The following is a 21,847-nucleotide window of genomic DNA, read 5'->3' as shown; positions in this document are numbered from 1 at the left end:
AGACGAGGGCTAGTTGAAATCCTTGGACAACAGAAGATGAATTGAATTTAATTTATGAAAGGAGAAAATATAAAAACGCAGTAAATGAAGCAGGCAAAAAGGAATACAAACGTCTCAAAAATGATATTGACGAAGTTCAAAACGGGTAAGCAGGGATGGCTAGAGGACAAATGTAAGGATGTAGAGACTTATCTCACTAGGGGTAAGATAGATACTGCCTACAGGAAAATTAAAGAGACCTTTGGAGAAAAGAGGACCACTTGTATGAATATCAAGATCTCAGATGGAAACCCAGTTCTAAGCACAGAAGGTAAAGCAGAAAGGTGGAAGGAGTATTTAGAGGGTCTATACAAGGGCGATATACTTGAGGACAATATTATGGAAGTGGAAGAGGATGAAGATGAAATGGGAGATAGGATACTGCGTGAAGAGTTTGACAGAGCACTGAAAGACATGAGTCGAAACAAGGCCCCGGGAGTAGACAACATTCCATTGGAACTACTGACGGCCTTGGGAGAGCCAGTCCTGACAATACCCTCAGACTTTAAGAAGAACATAATAATTCCAATCCCAATGAAAGCAGATGTTGACAGATGTGAAAATTACCGAACTATCAGTTTAATAAGTCACAGCTGCAAAATACTAACGCGAATTTTTTACAGACGAATGGAAAAACTGGTAGAAGCAGACCTCGGAGAAGATCAGTTTGGATTCTGTAGAATGTTGGAACACGTGAGGCAATACTGACCCTACGACTTATCTTAGAAGAAAGATTAAGTAAAGGTAAACTTACGTTTCTAGCATTTGTAGACTATAAAGAAAGCTTTTGACAATGTTCATTGGAATACTCTCTTTCAAATTCTGAAGGTGGCAGAGGTAAAATACAGGGAGCGAAAGGCTATTTACAATTTGTACAGAAACCAGATGGCAGTTATAAGATTCGAGGGGTATGAAAGGGAAGCAGTGGTTGAAAAGGAGTGAGACAGGGTTGTAGCCTGTCCCCAATGTTAGTCAATCTGTATATTGAGCAAGCAGTAAAGGAAACTAAAGAAAAATTCGGAGTAGATACTAAAATCCATGGAGGAGAAATAAAGACTTTGAGGTTCACAGATGACATTGTAATTATGTCAGAGACAGCAAAGGACCTGGAAGAGTAGTTGAACGGAATGGACAGTCTTGAAAGGAGGATAGAAGATAAACATCAACAAAATCGAAACGAAGATATGAAATGTGGTGTAACTAAATCAGATGATGGTCAGGGAATCAGATTAGGAAATGAGACACTTAAGCTGGTAGATGACTTTTGTTATTTGGGAAGCAAAATAATTGATGGTGGTCGAAGTAGACATAAACAAAAGCATAGGTCCATGGAATGTAGTCGAATTTGATTAGGAAACGAGACGCTTAATGTAGTAAATGAGTTTTGCTATTTGAGAAGCAAAATAACTGATGTTCGTCGAAGTAGAGAGGATATAAAATGTAGACTGGCAATGGCAAGGAAAGCGTTTCTGAAGAAAAGAAGTTTGATAACATCGAGTATAGATTTAAGTGTCAGGAAGTCATTTCTGAAAGTATTTGTATGGAGTGTAGCCATGTATGGAAGTGAAACATGTACGTTAAATAGTTTAGACAAGAAGAGAATAGAAGGGTTAGAAATGTGGTGCTACAGAAGAATGCTGAAGATTAGATGGGTAGGTCACATAACTAATGAGGAGATTCTGAATAGAATTGAGGAGAAGAGACATTTGTAGCACAACTTGACTAGAAGAAGGGATGGATTGGTAGGACGTGTTATGAGGCATCAAGGGATCACCAATTAAGTATTGGAGGGCAGCATGGAGGGTAAAAGTCGTAGAGGGAGAGCAAGAGATGAATACACCAAACAGATTCAGAAGGATGTAGCCTGTAGTAGGTACTGGGAGATGACGGAGCTTGCACAGGGTAGAGCAGCATGAAGAGCTGCATCAAACCAGTCTCAGGACTGAAGACCTCAACAGGGACAGCAACAGCTGCTGCGGAAGATGGCCATGCAAAAATGTACAAGATTTTACCTTTAACGAAAACGCCCGTGAAAGTCTGCAGACTTACAGAAAACGTTTTGTTTTTGTTGTTTTGGTGTCCTGAAGGCTAGTCTGACGCAGATGTCCTCTGTCTGTTCCTGCAGCTCGTAGCCTCGCCCTCCTCTGCAAAACTCGATCTACCCATCTGATCCTTAGCATTTTTTACGTAGCGTCACATTTCGAAAGATTGTATTCTCTTCTTGTCTGAACTGCTCACCATTCAGCTTTCACTTCCTGAGAAATACCTTCAAGAAATAGTTCCTAACTTTTAAGTTTATATCGAATGTTAGCAAATTCCTCGTATTCCTATAGCCACTCTGCATTTTATGTCCTCTCTGCTTCGACCGTCACCCGCATCTTGCTTCAGATCACCGCGCAGAGGTGTTTGGTTCTGGACCGTTAGAGTCACAAGTTACGTTTCTTTCACGATGTGATACATTGCTAAGTTTCCACAGTAATGCCAAAAAGAAAGTGTGTATTTACTGACAAAATTAAACCCGAGCTTCCGTTTGTGATGATGGAACAGAAAAGCGATAAATTGTTTTGAACATTTGTATACACGTGATGATAATAATAAAAGAATACAGTATTTGTTCGATTAGTAAAGCACGCTAATTTGATGTATTTTTAGTGTGAGTCATACCAAATGAACGCTATGATGAATGCAGTTGTAGCATAGAAGAAATATTTCAACCCAGATCTACTATACAGAGAGAGTTTAACCAACGTTTCCACAAATGTCGATTCATTTGAACACCTAATTTGAGTCCCATTTTGCGATTTTGGAAATCTGGTTACCCTAAAATAGATAATCAAGCGAGAATTTCACTTTTGTAGAACACAGAAATTCAACGGAGATTTTCTAACGTCGCGGAAATAGCCGAAGGCCGTACTCGTCCCGACGACGCGACGGTTTCCAACCGATTTGAATCGGACAGCAGACTCGGCACGTTGACGCGCAAAACGTTTGAAGGCGGAATCTCGTGTTTCATTTTACCGTCGGCGCTGCTGCCCTTTGTTTTACTACACCTCTACGAGTGTGCCGCGTCCCGCCAAGAAATTGCCCGTCAACAATCGCGCCGGTGAGGAAAAAAAAGAAAAAGTAGTGGAACGTTGGCAGCCGTGCGGGGAGCGCAGCGCCTCTGGCGGCGGCCGCGCGCACTAGCGCGACCTGGAGAGGCCGCGAAGCCGCGGAGGCGAGTCCAGTCTGCAGCGGACGGCGGCCGGCGAAGGTGTGCGGGCGCGCGAGGAAGTCACAGAGCAGCGGATAGGGTTAGGTGAGGTGAGGCGAGTGCTGAGGGGGAGCCAGGCAGGGAGAAAGTGCGCCGAGGCGATGGAGGGCCCGCGGCCGACCGCGCTGCTGCTGCTGCTGCTGCTGCTCACGCTGGCCGCTGACACAGCCAGCGCCAAGGGCGACAAGTCGCTCGAGTATAAGATACGAGACGACCCGGACCTCTCACAGGTAAACACGGCGCACTCCCGCTTCTGTAGCAGCCGACTGCGTCTGCAGCTGTACTGTGACGTGCGTGGCACGGCGTGCTCCCAACTCGCTGCCTAAGCGTCTCTGTGTGCGCTGTAATTAGTGTAATCGTATGCCTTCACTGTCCGCACGAGATCGACCTACATATATGCTCCGCGAACCACAGCACGATGCACGGCGGACGATACATCTCATGTCACTATTAACATCGACTTTCGTTCTTACTCCATACGTATGTTCGGCGAGGAAAAAGACGACTGTACGTCTCTGTGGGCATCTTAATGTCTCATCTTTTTCGTACGCGATGTATACGAAGCGGAGCAAAGTTTCGCGTTCTGCTGCAAATGGGCCAACCCGATCTACCGACCGCCGTACCATCCTGTGCCAGTGGCGTCATTTGGATGCGGCTCTCCTGGTCGCTGAGCGCCGAGCGCCACCCCCTTCCCGCCAAGAAAAATGTCCCTGGCAGTGCCAGGAATTGAACTCCGAACCTCCGAATGCTAGCCAGGCAGGCTGAACACTGAGGTCCGTAGGTGGACCGACATATGGGAAGCTGCCAGCATAACGTTCGGCGATCTCTTTCGAATACAATTTCTCTAAATTTAACCGACGACGTTCCGCGAGAACTACGCCTTACTTCCAGTAACGTTCTCCGAACACCTCCGCCAAACTTCCGTGTTGGGTATACAGCTATACCTTGAAGCCTTGTAACCGCGCCTCTGAATTCGTCCCGTGTTTGCTGTCACTACTACTTGATACGGACTCCAAACACTGGAGCAGTACTCTAGAATTCGTCGCAATAACATCCTTTATGTATTTTCTTTGACTAACGCAACACATCTTCCGAGCATTCATCCAACACACCTAACACTTCCAATCTTTTTACTGGATATTCATTTTTCTTGACAGTCTTCTGTCACGCTGCTTCTCAGTATTCCGTTAAACAGGTGATGTGATATGTAGGGGTCTGTGATCTGTACCTAGATTCTTTACGTAATAGCGGTACTGGAAACTTTGTAAGTAGGTTCTAAATAATGAATCCATTTTGAGAACCGCCGTAGGGTCTCAGTTTTATTATCCAAGAGTGCAACCATGTGTGCATATATATAACATTACTTCCAATATCGGGCGTTCAGCATTTTCAAATTGCCCTCTGTTTTAACTGACAATCGAAGGAATTATGTGGGACTCTTAATTATTTTTTAAGAAAAATGAGACAGCTACATATTCCTTTGTAGTTACATTGCCTTTTCTATTGTATTTCTTGGGTATTAATTGACAGTTTCAGAACATTTGACCGTAGTTCGACTTTCTTCAACGATGTTTGATGGTGTGGTCGGCCATGCGTGAGGTGGGGAAAGAGTGAATGTAGTAATGTAAAACTTATTCCCTCTTGTTTTCTAACACTGTACGCATTTTTAGCGACATTCGTTCGTGCTAATTTTCGTAAGGGCGATCATGACGTCAAGGTTGAGTGCCCCCCCCCCCCCCACCTGATACACACACACACACACACACACACACACACACACACACACACGTCTCATCTTCAGTGGTCTGCTACGTCAGGTTATGCCCAAGACCCTCTACGGCAGGTTAATCCAACATGTCGCCTTCTTGTCATTTCATGGCAGACGTAGTGGCAGTGCTTGGCAGACTCGGGTCAGTCACATGAGTGGGATACCACAGGGAAAGCGAAATGTGAAAATTATACAGTACAATAAAAATCAGCAACATTCACAAATCAGCAGCATTTTTGACGTGTTGACTTCTTAGTGGAGGCTCTCTGATAACCAACCGAAGCCCTTGTGATGAAGTCTTTCCGAAATTTGCATTACCATTGTAAATTTGATGACAAAGTAGAAGACGGACTTTATTATCACGTTTTCCAAATAGTTCATCATTTCTTCCACCTATCAACTTATGCGTTTGCTATTTCCTGGAAGTCTAACTTGGTACGCGTTCGACACACTTGAGCAATATTCTATTACCGGTCGCACCGGTGCTTTATAAGGAACGCTATTTGTAGACTGCATGTCCCCGGTACTCTACCAGTGAAGCTATACACGCACCTATAACCGAACCTATACGATTGTTCCGTTTCGTACCTCCACAAAGTGTTACACCAAGGTATTTGTGTGAATTGGCCGATTCCAACTGAGACTCGGTGGTGGTATAATCATAAGGTACTACGCAGTTTGAGTTTTGTGAAATGGGCAGTTTTAGATTGCTGAACATTTAAAGCAATTATGCATCACTTTTTGAATCTGATCCAGAGCTGCGTGGATAGTTGCGTAGCTTTCTTTCTAGTAGTATTCCATTAGAGACAAACACATTATCTGCGTAAAGGCCGACGTTGCTATTAGTATTGTTCGCAACGTCATCAACGTACAACATGTATAAGAAGGGTTCCGACAGACTTCCCTGAGGCTCGGCTGATGATACTTCTACATCTGTCGATGACTCTGCATCCAAACTAACATGTGTTCTCCGTACCAAGAAATTCTCAATCCAGACGCAGTTTTCGTATCCGCTCTGTTATAGGCAGGTATTTTTGATTTTGCCCTATTTCAGATTAAGCTTGTCAACTTCAGCTTGTATCAGGTGGTTTCCTTATCCATACGGCACCGATGTCTCAGTTGCTGTCACAGTACTCTACAAGTCTGCTCCATTGATGTTGGTGGAGCAATTGAAGGCTTGAAACATTTGCTGTATACCAGTGTACCACTGACGTAGTTTTAGAATGGTACGATAAAAAGTACGTCTTCCATTTAACACATCTTCTGACCCACCTGTCAATACAGCTGTCAAGTAACCTCATTGCGAAATAAACTTTCATAATTCGACGACTTCACAAATAACTGCTCCAGCAAAAGTTTAACACCTACTGTAGCTCCACTAACACCAGAGAAGCAAACGTGTCCTGTATTGTGTCAGCAAATGAGACATCGACGCCACATGGATATCGAGACCACCTGACGTAACCTGGAGACGCCGAAATAGGCCTCTTATGATAAACAGTATAATCCAACGCTGAAGCGTCTTTATCTCACGGCATAACGTCAAAGTTCCAGGTGTTCTGTTTTTACAGCGTTGGTTTTTTCTGCACTTTTTTGAGGGAAGCCACAATTACTGTGTCAGAGAGGTGGAACATACGACTTTATCCTGGATGGAGATAATATCCAGTTTTCTGCTGCCACTAAAGTATTGTAATTCTTGTTTTCTGAACAATTAACTTTCCGACATAATCACAAACTATTTCAGTAACAAGTACGTTCCCCCCGCGACTGCTACGGTCGCAGGTTCAAATCTTGCCTCGGGCATGGATGTGTGTGATGTTCTTAGGTTAGTTGGGTTTCAGTAGTTCTGAGTTCTAGGGGACTGATGACCTCAGATGTTAAGTCCCATAGTGCTCAGAGCCATTTGCACAGGTGTGGCCCAAACCGGAATTTCGTGTTCAAATAGTCTGAGACTACAGGAAAGTGAACTGTTTTGAAAACGTGCACTTGAATAGCGAGTGACTGAGTTTCTGGCGTCTCCTCCCACGCCTAAAGGAACACCTGGTGCTCCCCAGGGCACTGTGGTGGGGCCGCTGTTGCTGGACACTGTTACTTGAAAACTTAGGTTTTTCCGTAGCGGCTGGAGCTCTGTGTCTCTGCGATAAAAGTTGCCGCAATGTCGAGTTACACATCGACGAATTGTAGGGCTGTAGCAGCTGGGTGCAAGATTCTTCAAATGGCTCTGAGCACTATGGGACTTAACAGCTAAGATCATCAGTCCCGTAGAACTTAGAACTACTTAAACCTACCTAGCCTAAGGACATCACACACATCCATGTCCGAAGCAGGATTCGAACCTGCGACCGTAGCGGTCGCACGGTTCCAGACTTAAGCGCCTAGAACCGCTTGGCCACATCGGCCGGCTGTAGCAGCTGGGGAAGTGGACTGCACAAACCGCCTCGCCTTCCATTTTTCGGACACTTCTGCGAAAAGTTTTAGTGCCGACAGTAACGAAGGTTACATCACTCCACTCGTGTTTCCAAGAGCTCTGGAACGGTATGAAAAAAGTTTATGTTTCCATTTAGCAAAAACTATATCTCCTTCAATACCTCTGCTTATGGAAGAATTAAGAGGATTAGAAAAAAGTCAAAATTACAGCCCCATCTGCGTGCTATCATTTGCCGGAAACTGCATTTCGACATCTTGAACCGTTCACGAAATGAATGGGGCCTTAAGTGTTACGCGACACGGTGCATTACGGAGCGAGGAAGAAATGGACTTTTTATCTTATTTTGACGATCCGTGCCCGAGATAAGCCGTGGAGGCGCCACGCTCGCATTGCAGCCTCTCTGGAATAAAAAAAAGAGCCACCGAGAGGTACTCGCGAGCACGCCGCTTCGTTTAACTTTCCTCGACATGTCTGTTACACTTTCGCGTTTGTGTGCCGGTTAATCAATTATTTCTGCTCCGGACTGTGTTTTGTGAAGACTGCGCCTACTAATCAGAATAAAAAAGTACGTAATTGTGCGTCAGTCAGAAAGTTCTATTTCATCCACTTTATGCTCCAGTGGTTAACTGTCGTCATCGGATAGAAGGGACCTTTTACATACTTACCACTGACAGCCGTGCAAAAAGCGCCTTGTGGATGAAAGACCACTTTCTGACAGGCGCATACTTACACGCTTTCATGCGGTCCGTACCTCCCTGTTACGGACCTATGATCACGTCTCCCAATCCATTCGATTTGTGCTTCCACGCCTGATTGATGAGGACCCCAAACACTGGAACAGTATTCTAGAGTTGGCCGTCTTTTACGTTGTGTCCTTCGCAAATTCACCGCTCTTTCCCAGAATGCTTTCAACAAATCCAGGTTGCCCATTCGCCTTCCCCAATACTGGTTTTCTACGCGATATTCCCTTTTGATATACTATACATTATCGCCTGATACGCTAAAAAATTGATGGCCTGTAAAAGCAGTTCACCAATCCTGGCTAAAGGCTGCCTCCAAAGTACTAAGAAGTGGTGTTCTCCCCGTGGAGACAGCAGAGGCACGTTTACACTAATTACAGGGGCACGCAGGCATAGCTCCTTACGTAAAGAAGCCGTAATAAATGGGACAGTGCGAAGCGCCCTGTGCCGTGCACTGCACAGTGGTTTGCACAGTATAGCTGAAGGTGTAGACGAATTGCAGTTGTATGCTAGAAACGACAAAGGTAACGAAAACAGGTAGGTGGAAGCGAGACGTGACCAGAATGAAAGAAGTAATGTCTGTTTTCATCAATTTCCTCTTACAAATACTCTCCTTTCTGTGTCGCCCCGCACTCACTCCGCTACTTGTATTCTGCTGTTGTCCCGCTTTCCACTTACCCAAACCTCGTTTTCACATCCATAGCAATCGTATACTTATTTCGAGCACCTAGTATTGTCTACTGGAAGCTGTGACTGAATATTACACGAGATAAACCAAAACACGTGTTATTAAACCTCCACCGAGCGTTTCGAGCATTTCCAGTGCCATCTTGAGTGCTCCCCACTTGAAATTTTCGCTTACTGCAGCCGGTCGTCTACTTTGCGTTACATCTTAGCTGTAATCTACGCTGTGGCACATTACTCTGTGAAAAATAGCACAGTTACTCAAGACTGCTTCCGCAGAGCCGCATATTGAACGGTATTAACATACAAACACCTCGCATTACTGACTGTATTCGCGAAGACAAACTGTCCATAGACTGTGCAAACTGAACTCGAAATCGACCGCCAGAGTTTTCGGCGTATTTTGTTGCGAGAGGCCCGTCGCCTCCAGCAGCTCGCTACAGAGTACTAGCGTTTCGCTGTTTCCCTGTCCCCATTTCTGCTGGCCGACGGTGTGTGGCGGAGGGTGCGTTTGGCGCCAGTGCGAATGACGCGTGGCTGGAACGACTCCCGGTACTCCCAGTTTTCCGTTGCGCTCATTTCCGGAGACGTGTGTGGCAGGAAGCAGCAGCACGAATCCCCGCTGTTCCTGTAACAACCCACTCGAAACTGAGTTTAGATCTTGAATCTAATAATAGTCCAACTTTAATTTACGTAAATCGCATACTGAAAATTCTTTCTTTGGCGGAAACTTATTAAGAAGAACTGTGGCCAAGAGATGAAATTATTTGTCTTTAATCTAGCGTAATCTGTTTCCATGAAAGTCATGAATAATTAATAGTGTTATTGGTTCGGTTCACTTAATCTCTGATAACAGCTACGGCCCACAGTGAAGAAATTTCGTAATTTTTTGTAACTGACCGCGAAAAGAGGAGAAGTACTCCCTTCGGAAAACATAATCCGGAAATAATATCAGACGTCGTAAAATGAATATGGCTGGAATTTCTACGGAATCAAGGCAAAATGGCGCCTAAAATGATCGTGAACAAAACGAAAAGCTTCCGTATTTAAGCATTCTCATTCAGTTAGGTACTTTACTATCGTTTGCACTGCTTTAAATGACGTAATCTCTACATATAAAATACTTTTAAAATCTTTTAAATGTGAATCAGCTGTTACACAGGTTCACTTTATGAAGTCAGTCAGAGAGACGAAGAAGTCGTAAAAGTATATATAATAGTTTAGTAATAAGATATTTTTCTTGTGTAAAAGAGATTTGTCTGTTTTTTAATGTCATTAATGGTTGTAGAGTTCATGCATCGCCGCTCAACTTAGATGTTTAGAAAAAATAAAGTTAAATATCACTTCAACCAAACGCACTGCCGGCCGGTGTGGTCTCGCGCTTCAGTCTGGAACCGCGTGATCGCCACGGTCGCAGGTTCGAATCCTGCCTCGGACATGGCTGTGTGTGATGTCCTTAGGTTAGTTAGGTTTAAGTAGTTCTAAGTTGTAGGGGACTGATGACCACAGCGGTTGAGTCCCATAGTGCTCGGAGCCTTCTGATCCACTCTGCACCAAACGCACTAGTGACTGTCCTGTGATAAATACCACTCCTGACACGCTGGACATTCTCTGAGCGCGACACTGCCGCCTCTCTCTCTCTCTCTCTGTCTCTCTCTCTCTCTCTCTCTCTCTCTCTCTCTCTCTCTCAATAGCAGTTCCTCCCCCCGACTCCCCTACCCCTCTTGTAGTGCCTGCCACTGCAGTTGGTTGAACATCTCAGGGAGGCTTTTGCTCCTACCAGGAGACTACGCGAAGAAGGGGCCCGCTCTTCATTCGACGTTCTCCATCCCTTCCATTAACCGCACTTGTCAAACGTCGCAGGCTGATTAACAAGAGCCGCAAATCGGTCGTGCCAGTGTTCTGTAAACCACTTTTTTTCGTGGATGAATATGTTTTTGTTTAAGAGTCTCCCAGTGAATCTCAAACTGGTATTTACTTTTGTTGCTGCTATTCACCAACCATCTATCCTCATGGAGCAGCGCGGGGTAGCCATGCGGTTTGAGGCGCCTTGCCACGGTTCCCGCGACTCCCCCCCCCCCCCCCCCCGAAGGTTCGAGTCCTTCCTCGGTCATGTGTGTGTGTGTGTGTGTGTGTGTGTGTGTGTGTGTGTGTGTGTGTGTGTGTGTGTGTGTGTGTGTGTGTGTTTTTTGTCCTTAGCGAAAGTTAGTTCAAGTTAGATTAAGTAGTGTGTAAGCCTAGGGACCGATAATTTCAGCAGTTTAGTCCCACAGGAACTTACCACCAAATTTCCTCGAGGAGTTTTCCGCGCTATCCACTAAATGAGCTATGTATGCCGCAAACAATAACGACCCTCTAACACCACCCCCGGGAGTACATTTGCAGACGAGAGTCGTTACCTTCCCTCTGTGTTTTATGTGTAGAGTGTTAGAGATTTCCTATTACAGGCTATTTCACTGTTGTGGTGAAATTTTGACAGAAACGAAGGTAACCCGGGTACTAAGCCGAATAAATCCTATTTGTACCAGTAATCTCTAACGAGGCACCGGAGATCACGGTTAGCTTATATTAAAATACTCGCAAAATATGCCAGAACAACGTTCTGAACTCTCTTGGTGGATTTGAGGTCGACCATACGCAGATAAGTACGAGCAGTGGACCATATGTCAAATAACACTGAATAATTGCATAAGGAACTTATCAGCGTTATGTAGCAAGTCATAGAAAAGAAAACCTAGACCAATTCCTTTCTGTCTCACAGTTTTTTCGTGAATATTGCATTTTCGTACGTGCTAACGTATTTCTATTACAGTTGCACTAACAACCAGTGGACCCCCAATTGTTTAAAGAATGAAACTCCCATATACGAAATAGCTTCAAAACTGTGGTTACTTAACGAATGAGATACTGTGTTAAATATTTGACTTTAAGCACGTGAGTGAGAAAAGGTCGAGAGAAGGCTTGGAATTATGTTTAAAGTGTTTTGGAAGTTGCGGAGTGCTCTTCTTCTCAAACACTGGGCGAATATACTGTGCTTTGGGAATTTTTGCGCCTTGTGATCTTCGCTCCTCAAGACGTTTTAAACTTTTAGCATAAGGTTACGTTCTTAACGAGCAGATTGTGACGGCATTTTAAATTTCAAAATTCGGTCAGTAGTAATATGCAATACTACCTCAGCGTCCCTTGCTTCGCTCGCGTTCATGTAGTAATGCCAATAAAAATATTTTCGTAAACATATATTAGACCTACCGAAAAATTAATGTATCAGGGAGTCGTTTTTTTACTGTGCAGTTCTGACAAAGCTGTCTGTCGCGGTGACTGTTAATTAGCTTTCTATGATTTCGTGCACAAATTGCAACACCTTCCGAACTTTACACGCTAATTAAACCCGTACAAGCACTTCCGACCAGAAAGCGATTCTCGCAACTGGAGTGGTGGGTTTCTGTTATTCTCGCCTCTTGAGTTCTTGTGGTGATATTTCCATAGAAACTTTCATTCTCTATCTCGCACTTAGGGGTGGGATTTCGAAAAATCCGTTCGTAAACGATGCTTGCAGTATAAGATCAACGCCTTCCCGAATCTGAGGTTTCTGTGCTTGGGCTTGGCGATTGGTGAATCAGTCAGGAAACTTCCTTTCAGATATAGAGATTGACTACCAGATTTTTGTTGCGCCTGAAAGCCCTCAGTTAGGCAATCTCCAACTGGCACAAAAAATGTTATCTCTGCCACTTTTATTCTGGCACGTTCGCTACCATGTACGAGTCGTTTCTGATGGTTCAAATGGCTCTGAGCACTATGGGACTTAACGTCTATGGTCATCAGTCCCCTAGAACTTAGAACTACTTAAACCGTAACTAACCTAAGGACATCACACAACACCCAGCCATCACGAGGCAGAGAAAATCCCTGACAACGCCGGGAATCGAACCCGGGAACCCGGGCGTGGGAAGCGAGGACGCTACCGCACGACCACGAGATGCGGGCTTGTTTCTGATGTGACACGCGGAAATGTTTTCAGCATTTCGTTTCTAACCTGTTTTGACAAAGTTTCTTTATAATATTACAACACTAACTGTGCCTTCTGTTGCTGTTGTTAGCAATTTGCGAAATACAGGTTGCCATGAGTTCTATTATTTTATTACTGAATGCCATTTTAGTGTTGAAAGAAGAACGCTGGACAGCGTTCGTGAAGCATGGGGCGTGTTGGCGGAAAACGCGTGCCACAGCTTTGGTGCGCGTCTTCCGCCGGCTCGCTGCGCGTGTCGTGTGGACCCCCGTCGCCTCGCGCTGCTCACGCTCTGTCCCTTGCCGCCGTTTCCCAGCAGACGGTGGTCAGCCACGCTTCGACGGAGCCCGCTGGTCCGGGAGCCGGACGAGGCCCTACGGCGCCCTCAGTGCGGCCCTTGCACAGCGATCTGAGGGCTGCACAACGTCTTTTATTCGCTTCCACCCGCGCCGCTTTTGCTGTTTGTGACGACGTCTGCGAAAGTGGGTTGTGCGTTGTGCTTTCGGAGTAAAGCGCCTGAGGTAACTTTTAACGCGACAAAGTACAAGCAAAGCGAAGTACCTGAAGGAATGTCTGTTGTGTTTAACGGCCTGGAATATTTTCTTCTGAAGTGTCGAAAGCAGCTCAGACAGGGTGACGGAAAACATTTATGTTTTAATTAACTGAGATGACAAAAGACACGGGTTTAGAAAACATCGTTCCTGTGAAACCCAACTATCTCTTTATTCACATGAAGTGTTGAGTGCTATTGACAAGGGATTTCAGATCGATTCCGTATTTCTGGATTTCCGGAAGGCTTTTCACACTGTACCACACAAGCGGCTTGCAGTGAAATTGCATGCTTATGGAATATCGTCTCAGCTATGTGACTGGATTTGTGATTTCATGTGAGAGAGGTCACAGTTCGTAGTAATTGACTGAAAGTTATCGAGTAAAACAGAAGTGATTTCTGGCGTTCCCCGAGGTACTGTTACAGGCCCTTTGCTTTTCCTTATCTATGTAAACGATTTGAGGGGGACAATCTGAGCAGCCGTCTTCTACTGTTTGCGTTTATCGACTTGTCAAGTCATCAGAAGTACAAGACAAACTGCAAAACGATTTAGAAAAAATATCTGAATGGTGACAAAATTGGCAGCTGACCCTAAATAACGAAAAGTGTGAGGTCATCCACATGAGTGCTAAAAGTTAAAGTCGTTAAACTTCGCTTACACGATAAATCAGTCTAACGTAAAAGCCGTAAATTCAACTACATACCTAGGTATCAGAATTACGAACAACTGAAATTGGAAGGAACACACAGAAAATGTAGTGGGAAAGGCTAACCAAAGACTGCGTTTTATTGGCAGGACACTTCTAAAATGTAACAGGTCTACTAAGGAGACTGCCTACACTACGCTTGTCCGTCGTCTTTTAGAATACTGCTGCACTGTATGGGATCCATACCAGATAGGACTGACGGAGTACATCGAAAAAGTTCAAAGAAAGGCCGCACGTTTTGTATTAGCGCGAAATATGGGAGAGTGTGTCACAGAAATGATACAGGATTTGGGCTGGAAATCATTAAAAGAAAGGTGTTTTTCGTTGCGACGGAATCTTCTGACGAAATTCCAATCACCTACTTTCTCCTCCGAATGCGAAAATATTTTGTTGACACCGACATAGATAGACCTCCTGGATAAAATAAGGGAAACCAGAGCTCGTACGGTAAAATATACGTGCTCATTCTTTCTGCGCGCTATACGAGATTGAAATAATAGAGGATTGTGAATTTATTTCGATGAACCCTCTGCCAGCCACTATTGAATGTGATCTGCAGAGTATCCGTGTGGATGTAGATGTAAAAGAGACGCCTCCTAGTGTGGCACCTACTTTGGTGCGGCGTGGCGCAGCAGCTCGACTTAAAAGAGTCGCTGCGAGCCCCCTGCGGAAATACTGCGTGTGCAGCCGTCCGTAATTGCGAAAGTATTGCCGGTGCAGGATTTTCTACACGAACTGACCTCTCCATTACGTCCCATAAATGTTCGATGGGACTCGTGTGTGGCGATCTCAGTGCTCAAACCACTTACTGAAATCGTCTAGAATGTTTTGTGGCCACGTGACATCGGGCAATGTCACCCATAGAAATTCCATCGTTGTTCGCGAACGTCAACTCGATGGGTACCTGTGAATGGTATCCAAGTAGCCCAACATAATTGGCTCTGAGCACTATGGGACCTAACATCTGAGGTCATCAGTCCCATACAACTTAGAACTACTAAAACCTAACTAACCTAAGGACATCACACACACCTATGCCCGAGGCAGGATTCGAACCTGCCACCGTAGCGGTCGCGCGGTTCCAAGCTGAAGGGCCTAGAACCGCTCGGCCACACCGGCCGGCCCGAAGATAATTATTTTCAGTGAGTGATCGATGCAAACGCAGCCCACAGAGTGCTGCAGCCACTCGCACTGGACAACCTGGGTTCACGGCGTCGTGGGCTCTGCGCCGCAATCCAACCGTGCCCTCAGCTCCTACCGACTGGAATCCGGGCTCATGTGACCAGGGCACAGTTTTGGAGTTACGCAGTATCCAACCTATATGGTCACGTCCCCGAGAGACGCTCCAAGTCATGTCGTGTGCTGTTAGCAAACACATTCTAGTCGGTCGTCAGCTGGCACAGCCTCTTTAAAGCCAAATTTCGCCCCACTGTCCTAACGGATTCCTTCGCCGTACGTCCCACATTGATTTCTGCAGTTATTTCGAGCAGTGTTGCTTGTCTGTTAGCACTGACGACTCAAAGCAAACACCGTTGCTCTCGGTCATTGAGTCACTGCGTTGCCAAAAAATTTGCTATTCTCGGCACACTCGTGAGACTGTGGACCTCGGAATATTGAATTCCCTAACGATTTCCGAAATGCAGCGCCCCATTTGCCCACCTCCAACTTCCACTCCGCGTTCAGAGTCTGTTACTTCCCGGCGCAGGGCCATTAATCACGTCGGAAACCTTTTCACATGAATCACCGGAATGCAAACGAGACCTCTGCCAGTGCACTGCCGTTTTGCAGCTTGTGTACACGACACTGCCACCGTCTCTGTGTGTGCGTACTGCGGTCCCCGACCTTTGTCACCTCAGCGTGGCAGGGGATCATTTGGAAAGCGATTTGATAAGAACTCAGAGTCCTGAATAAGTGAAACAGACGACGTGAGCGACAAAGAAATACAAGCTGTTGTAATAAAACTTAAACGTAAGTGAAGATAACACTGGTTTTCTACTTTATATTTTTACATGGTTGGCTGTTGTTTCTTCATATTTAGACGACTGCTCTGAAGAGAGGAGATCTTCCTTTAGAAATTGACACACAGTCGCCACCACAAAGACATTTATTTTGATTGTATTCAGTTTCGGTCAGTTTTTGACCATCCTCGCTGGTAGGCGGTGGGGTGGCATGTTGTAACTCCACTGATGTCACACCGCCATGGCCTTTTTTTTTTTTTTTTGTTATCAGTCTTCTGACTAGTTTGCTGCGGCCCGTCACGAATTCCTCTCCTGTGCTAACCTCTTCATCTGAGAGTAGCATTTGCAAGCCACGTCCTCAATTATCTGTCTTCCTGTGCAGTTTCTGCTGTCTACAGCTCCCTCTAGTACCGTGGAAGTCATTCCATGATGTGTCAACAGCTGTCCTATCACCCTGTCCCTTCTGCTTGTCAGTGTTTTCCACATATTCCTTTCCTCTCCGATTTTGCGCAGAACAGCCTCATTCCTTATCAGTCCACCAAATTTTCAACATTCGTCTGTAGCACCACATCTCAAATGCCTCGATTCTCTCCTGTTCCGATTTTCCCAGACTCTGTGTTTCACTACCATACCAGAAATTTCTTCCTCAAATTGAGTCGATATTTGCTATTAGTAGACTTCTCTTGGCCAGGGATGTCCTTCTTGCGAGTGCTAGTCTGCTTTTGATGTCCTCCTTGCTCCTTCCGGCATTGCTTATTTTACTGCCTAGGTAGCAGAATACCTTAACTTCATCTACTTCAGGAACGTCAATCCTGATAACTTTTTCGCCGTTCTCATTTCTTCTACTTCTGATTACTTTCGCGTTTCTTCGAATTATTCTCATTCCATACTCTGCAGTCGTTATATTTTTCATTCCGTTCTGCAGATCATGCAATTCTTCTCGACTTTCATTCAGGATAGCAATGTCGTAAGCGAATCGTATCGTTGATACCCTTTAATCCGACTCCTGAACCTTTTTTTTATTTCCACCGTTGCTTGTTCGATGTACAGATTGAACAATACGGCGAAGGACTACATCCTTGTCTTACACCCTTTTTAATCCGAGAACTTTGTTCTTGGTCGCTCACTCTTATTATTCCCTCTGGATTAGATTAGATTCAGTTTTCATTCCATAGACCGAAAAAACCAGATGATTCTCGTGGGTGTGGAACATGTCAGCAAGTATAATATAATAACATAAAACACTTAAATGTAATACTGACTAGCCTGATCATTTGTCAGTAGATTGTCGAGATAGGTGAATAAAATTGTGCATATTGTGTATTACCCGTCTGCCCCTATAGCTTACCGCTATTTTCATTAGAATTTCGAACATCTTGCACCGTTTGTCGAACGCATTTTCCAGGTCGACAAATCCTATGGTCGTCTCTTGATTTTTCTTTAGTATTGCTTCCATCATCAACCACAACGTCAGAATTGTCTTTCTGGTGCCTTTACTTTTTCTAAGCCTACTATCATGAAGTGAGCGTCCGAAGATGTTCAAAAACTGACCGAAACCTGTTACCATCAAAATAAATGTTTTTGCGGTTGAGACCGCATGTGTTTATTCGTAAAAGTACTTTTAGCCAGCCATGTTGTCCACGAGAAATGTTCTCAAAAACTGTAAAATATAGCTTTTAACACCCGGAACCGTATTCATGACTCACAATCAGCCGCAGAGATTTGTGTTTCCTGTTCTTTTCTTATTCGGTTCTACATATTCCTGCGAACAGTCGTTCCGCCATGGAACCGTGCCTCAAGTTAATGACATGCGTCACTCTTTGTTATGAATCAGTTTTTTGCATACCTTTTACAAATGTACAGTAATTTTCTTAATATATAACATCGTTCTTACGCATGATACCAAGTTTTATTCAAGGTACCTATAGTTCGACTAAGACCTAAAACTGTAAATAATGTTTACTGAGTTAATTTTAGGAACAGCTGTGGAATGAAACAAATGAGATGTCGAGAATTGAGAAAGGTGTGCTCAGATGGTCTGGACACAGTGGATGGACGAGAGGAGAGAGACGAAACAAGATTACGAGTGTTGACGGGAGAGTTAGAAGGGGTAGACCTCAGTGAAAGCACCGCATTCACAATGTGCATATAGTCATCTGTGTAGTTGAAGTTTAAAAAATGTGTCCCTCAAAAGACATTTTATTCGTCGTACTGTGAGTGTTTGGCTGGTGCGATTGGCGAGTTTGCCGGCCACCGCTGCAGCCTATGGGGCAGGTGGCACGCATCGCTGACTCTGAACCGCGGGCGGCGTGGGAGGAAGCGGCGGCGCGTATTGGGGACAGCCGGCCATTAAGGCCGCACCGCGCAGCCACCAGCCACCAGCCACCAGCCACCAGCCACCAGCCACCAGCCACCAGCCACCAGCCACCAGCCACCAGCCACCAGCCACCAGCCACCGGCCACCGGCCACCAGCCACCAGCCACCAGCCACCGGCCACCGGCCACCAGCCACCAGCCACCAGCCACCAGCGAACGCGTCTCAGCCACTGTCAGCATGACGTCACTGGCGAACTCTCGGTGCTAGTGGTGGATACGACCCAACTGAAACAACCGGTTCACTAGGGTAATCGGAAGCAATCGACGCATTCGGTTATAGTTTTACATTGTTGTTGTTGTGGTCTTCAGTCCTGAGACTGGTTTGCTGCAGCTCTCCAGGCAACTCTATCCTGTGCAAGCGTCTTCATCTCGCAGTATCTACATCTACATCCATACTCCGCAAGCCACCTGACGGTGTGTGGCGGAGGGTACCCTGAGTACCTCTATCGGTTCTCCCTTCTATTCCAGTCTCGTATTGTTCGTGGAAAGAAGGATTGTCGTTATGCTTCTGTGTGGGTTCTAATCTGTCTGATTTTATCCTCGTGGTCTCTTCGCGAGATATACGTAGGAGGGAGCGATATACTGCTTGACTCTTCGGTGAAGGTATGTTCTCCAAACTTCAAAAAAAGCCAGTACCGAGCTACTGAGCGTCTCTCCTGCAGAGTCTTCCACGGGAGTTTATCTATCATCTCCCTAACGCTTTCGCAATTACTAAATGATCCTGTAACGAAGCGCGCTGCTCTCCGTTGGATCTTCTCTATCTCTTCTATCAACCCTATCTGGTATGGATCCCACACTGTTGAGCAGTATTCAAGCAGTGGGCGAACAAGCGTACTGTAACCTACTTCCTTTGTTTTCGAATTGCATTTCCTTAGGATTCTTCCAATGAATCTCAGTCTGGCCTCTACTTTACCGACGATCAACTTTATATGATCATTCCATTTTAAATCACTCCTAATGCGTACTCCCAGATAATTTATGGAATTAACTGCTTCCAGTTGCTGACCTGCTATTTTGTAGCTAAATGATAAGGGATCTTTCTTTCTATGTATTCGCACCACATTACACTTGTCTACATTGAGATTCAATTGCCATTCCCTGCACCATGCGTCAATTCGATGCAGATCCTCCTGCCTCCTGCATTTCAGTACAATTTTTCATTGTTGCAACCTCTCGATACACCACACCATTATCTGTAAAAAGCCTCAGTGAACTTCCGATGTCATCCACCAGCTCATTTATGTATATTGTGAATAGCAACGGTCCTATGACACTCCCCTGCGGCACACCTGAAATCACTCTTACTTCGGAAGACTTCTCTCCATTGAGAATGACATGCTGCGTTCTGTTATCTAGGAACTCCTCAATCCAATCACACAATTGATCTGATAGTCCGTATGCTCTTACTTTGTTCATTAAACGACTGTGGGGAACTGTGTCAAACGCCTTGTGGAAGTCAAGAAACACGGCATCTACCTGTGAACCCGTGTCTATGGCCTTCTGAGTCTCGTGGTCGAATAGCGCGACCTGGGTTTCACACGACCGTCTTTTTCGAAACCCATGCTGATTCCTACAGAGTAGATTTCTAGTCTCCAGAAAAGTCATTATACTCGAACATAATACGTGTTCCAAAATTCTACAACTGATCGACGTTCGAGATATAGGTCTATAGTTCTGCACATCTGTTCGACGTACCTTCTTGCAAACGGGGATGACCTGTGCCCTTTTTCCAATCCTTTGGAACGTTTCGCTCTTCTAGAGACCTACGGTTCACCGCTGCAAGAAGGGGGGCAAGTTCCTTCGCGTACTCTGTGTAAAATCAAACTGGTATCCCATCAGGTCCAGCGGCCTTTCCTCTTTTGAGCGATTTTATTGTTTCTCTATCCCTCTGTCGTCTATTTCGATATCTACCATTTTGTCATCTGTACGACAGTCTAGAGAAGGAACTACAGTGCAGTCTTCCTCTGTGAAACAGCTTTGGAAGAATACATTTAGTATTTCGGCCTTTAGTCTGTCATCCTCTGTTTCAGTACCATTTTGGTCACAGAGTGTCTGGACATTTTGTTTTGATCCACCTACCGCTTTAACATAGCACCAAAATTTCTTAGGATTTTCTGCCAAGTACCTACTGCAACGTCATCCTTCTGAATCTGCTTAGTGTATTCATCTATTGGTCTCCCTCTACCATTTTTACCCTCCAAGCTGCCCTCCAATGCTAAACTGGTGATCCCTCGATGTCTCAGAACATGTCCTACCAACCAATCCCTTCTTCTAGTCAAGTTGTGCCACAAACTCCTCTTCTCCTCAATCCTATTCAATACCTCCTCATTATTTTTATGATCTACCCATCTAATCTTCAGCATTCTTTTGTAGCACCACTTTTTGAAAGCTTCCATTCTCGTCTAGTCCGAACTATTTATCGTCCATGTTTCACTTCCATACATGGCTACACTCCATACAAATACTTTCAGAAACGACTTCCTGACAGTTAAAACTATACTCGATGTTAACAAATTTCTCTTCTTCAGAAACTCTTTCCTAGCCAGTCTACATTTTATATCCTCTCTACTTCGACCATCATCAGTTATTTTGCTCCCCAAATAGCAAAACTCCTTTACTAGTTTAAGTGTCTCATTTTCTAATCTAATTCCCTCAGCATCACCCGATTTAATTTGACTACATTCCATTATCCTCGTTTTGTTTTTCTTGATTTTCATCTTATACCCTCCTTTCAAGACACTGTCCATTGCGTTCAACTGCTGTTCCAAGCCCTTTGCTGTCTCTGACAGAATTACAATGTCATGGGCGAAACTCAAAGTTTTACGTGACGGTTGAATTATTCAACCAGTCTGTGGGAGCAACCGAAAGAAAACAATCGTCCAGTTGCTCGGACAACTCATTCTTTTGACTGCAACCAATCTGTGGGAGCAGCGGAACGAAAACGGTCGAGTAAGTCGGCTGTAGTTTTACTTGATGTGGTTCAAATGGCTCTGAGCACTGTGGGACTTATTCTGAGGTCATCAGTGCCCCAGTGAAACTCGACGTCATCTGCGAGACGTGCAGCAACTTCTCTGCCCAGCACTGTCTCCGTATTTAAGTCGAGCACGTGTGGGATACGGCCGGAAGAGAGGTGACTCGTGCGATACGTCAGGGAACAACTCTGCGGAACTCAGAGAACAGGCCGAGGAACGCCTGCCTTACTCCCCACCTGTACGATCGACCGGTCGCCGGAGTTAGCGTCTGCGTTTCCGCCTGCAGAGGCTGCACCACGTACTAACGTGGGTCGATACCTGGTTCCCCAGAACCGTTTCTGCTTTTCATTTACAAATGTTATCATT

The 21,847-nt window shown here is 45.1% G+C and overlaps 1 protein-coding gene across 4 annotated transcripts in view; it reads left to right on the top strand.

The window, feature by feature from the left end:
• Positions 1 to 3,235: 3,235 nt before the first annotated feature.
• The window catches only part of LOC126293557 (fasciclin-1), a 610,740-nt gene continuing 592,128 nt past the window's right edge, over positions 3,236 to 21,847 (top strand). For 3 of the 4 annotated variants that reach the window (XM_049986833.1, XM_049986834.1, XM_049986832.1), the window contains exon 1: positions 3,248 to 3,522. In XM_049986833.1, the coding sequence (XP_049842790.1) occupies positions 3,394 to 3,522 (129 nt within the window). In that variant the 5' untranslated portion in view covers positions 3,248 to 3,393. Of the gene's footprint in view, positions 3,523 to 21,847 lie in introns of all 4 variants that reach the window. The other variant, XM_049986835.1, reaches the window with a different exon arrangement.

Source organism: Schistocerca gregaria, chromosome 10 (assembly GCF_023897955.1).
Source record: "Schistocerca gregaria isolate iqSchGreg1 chromosome 10, iqSchGreg1.2, whole genome shotgun sequence".
NCBI classification, from domain to species: domain Eukaryota; kingdom Metazoa; phylum Arthropoda; class Insecta; order Orthoptera; family Acrididae; genus Schistocerca; species Schistocerca gregaria.
This window is presented reverse-complemented; position numbering and strand designations above follow the sequence as displayed.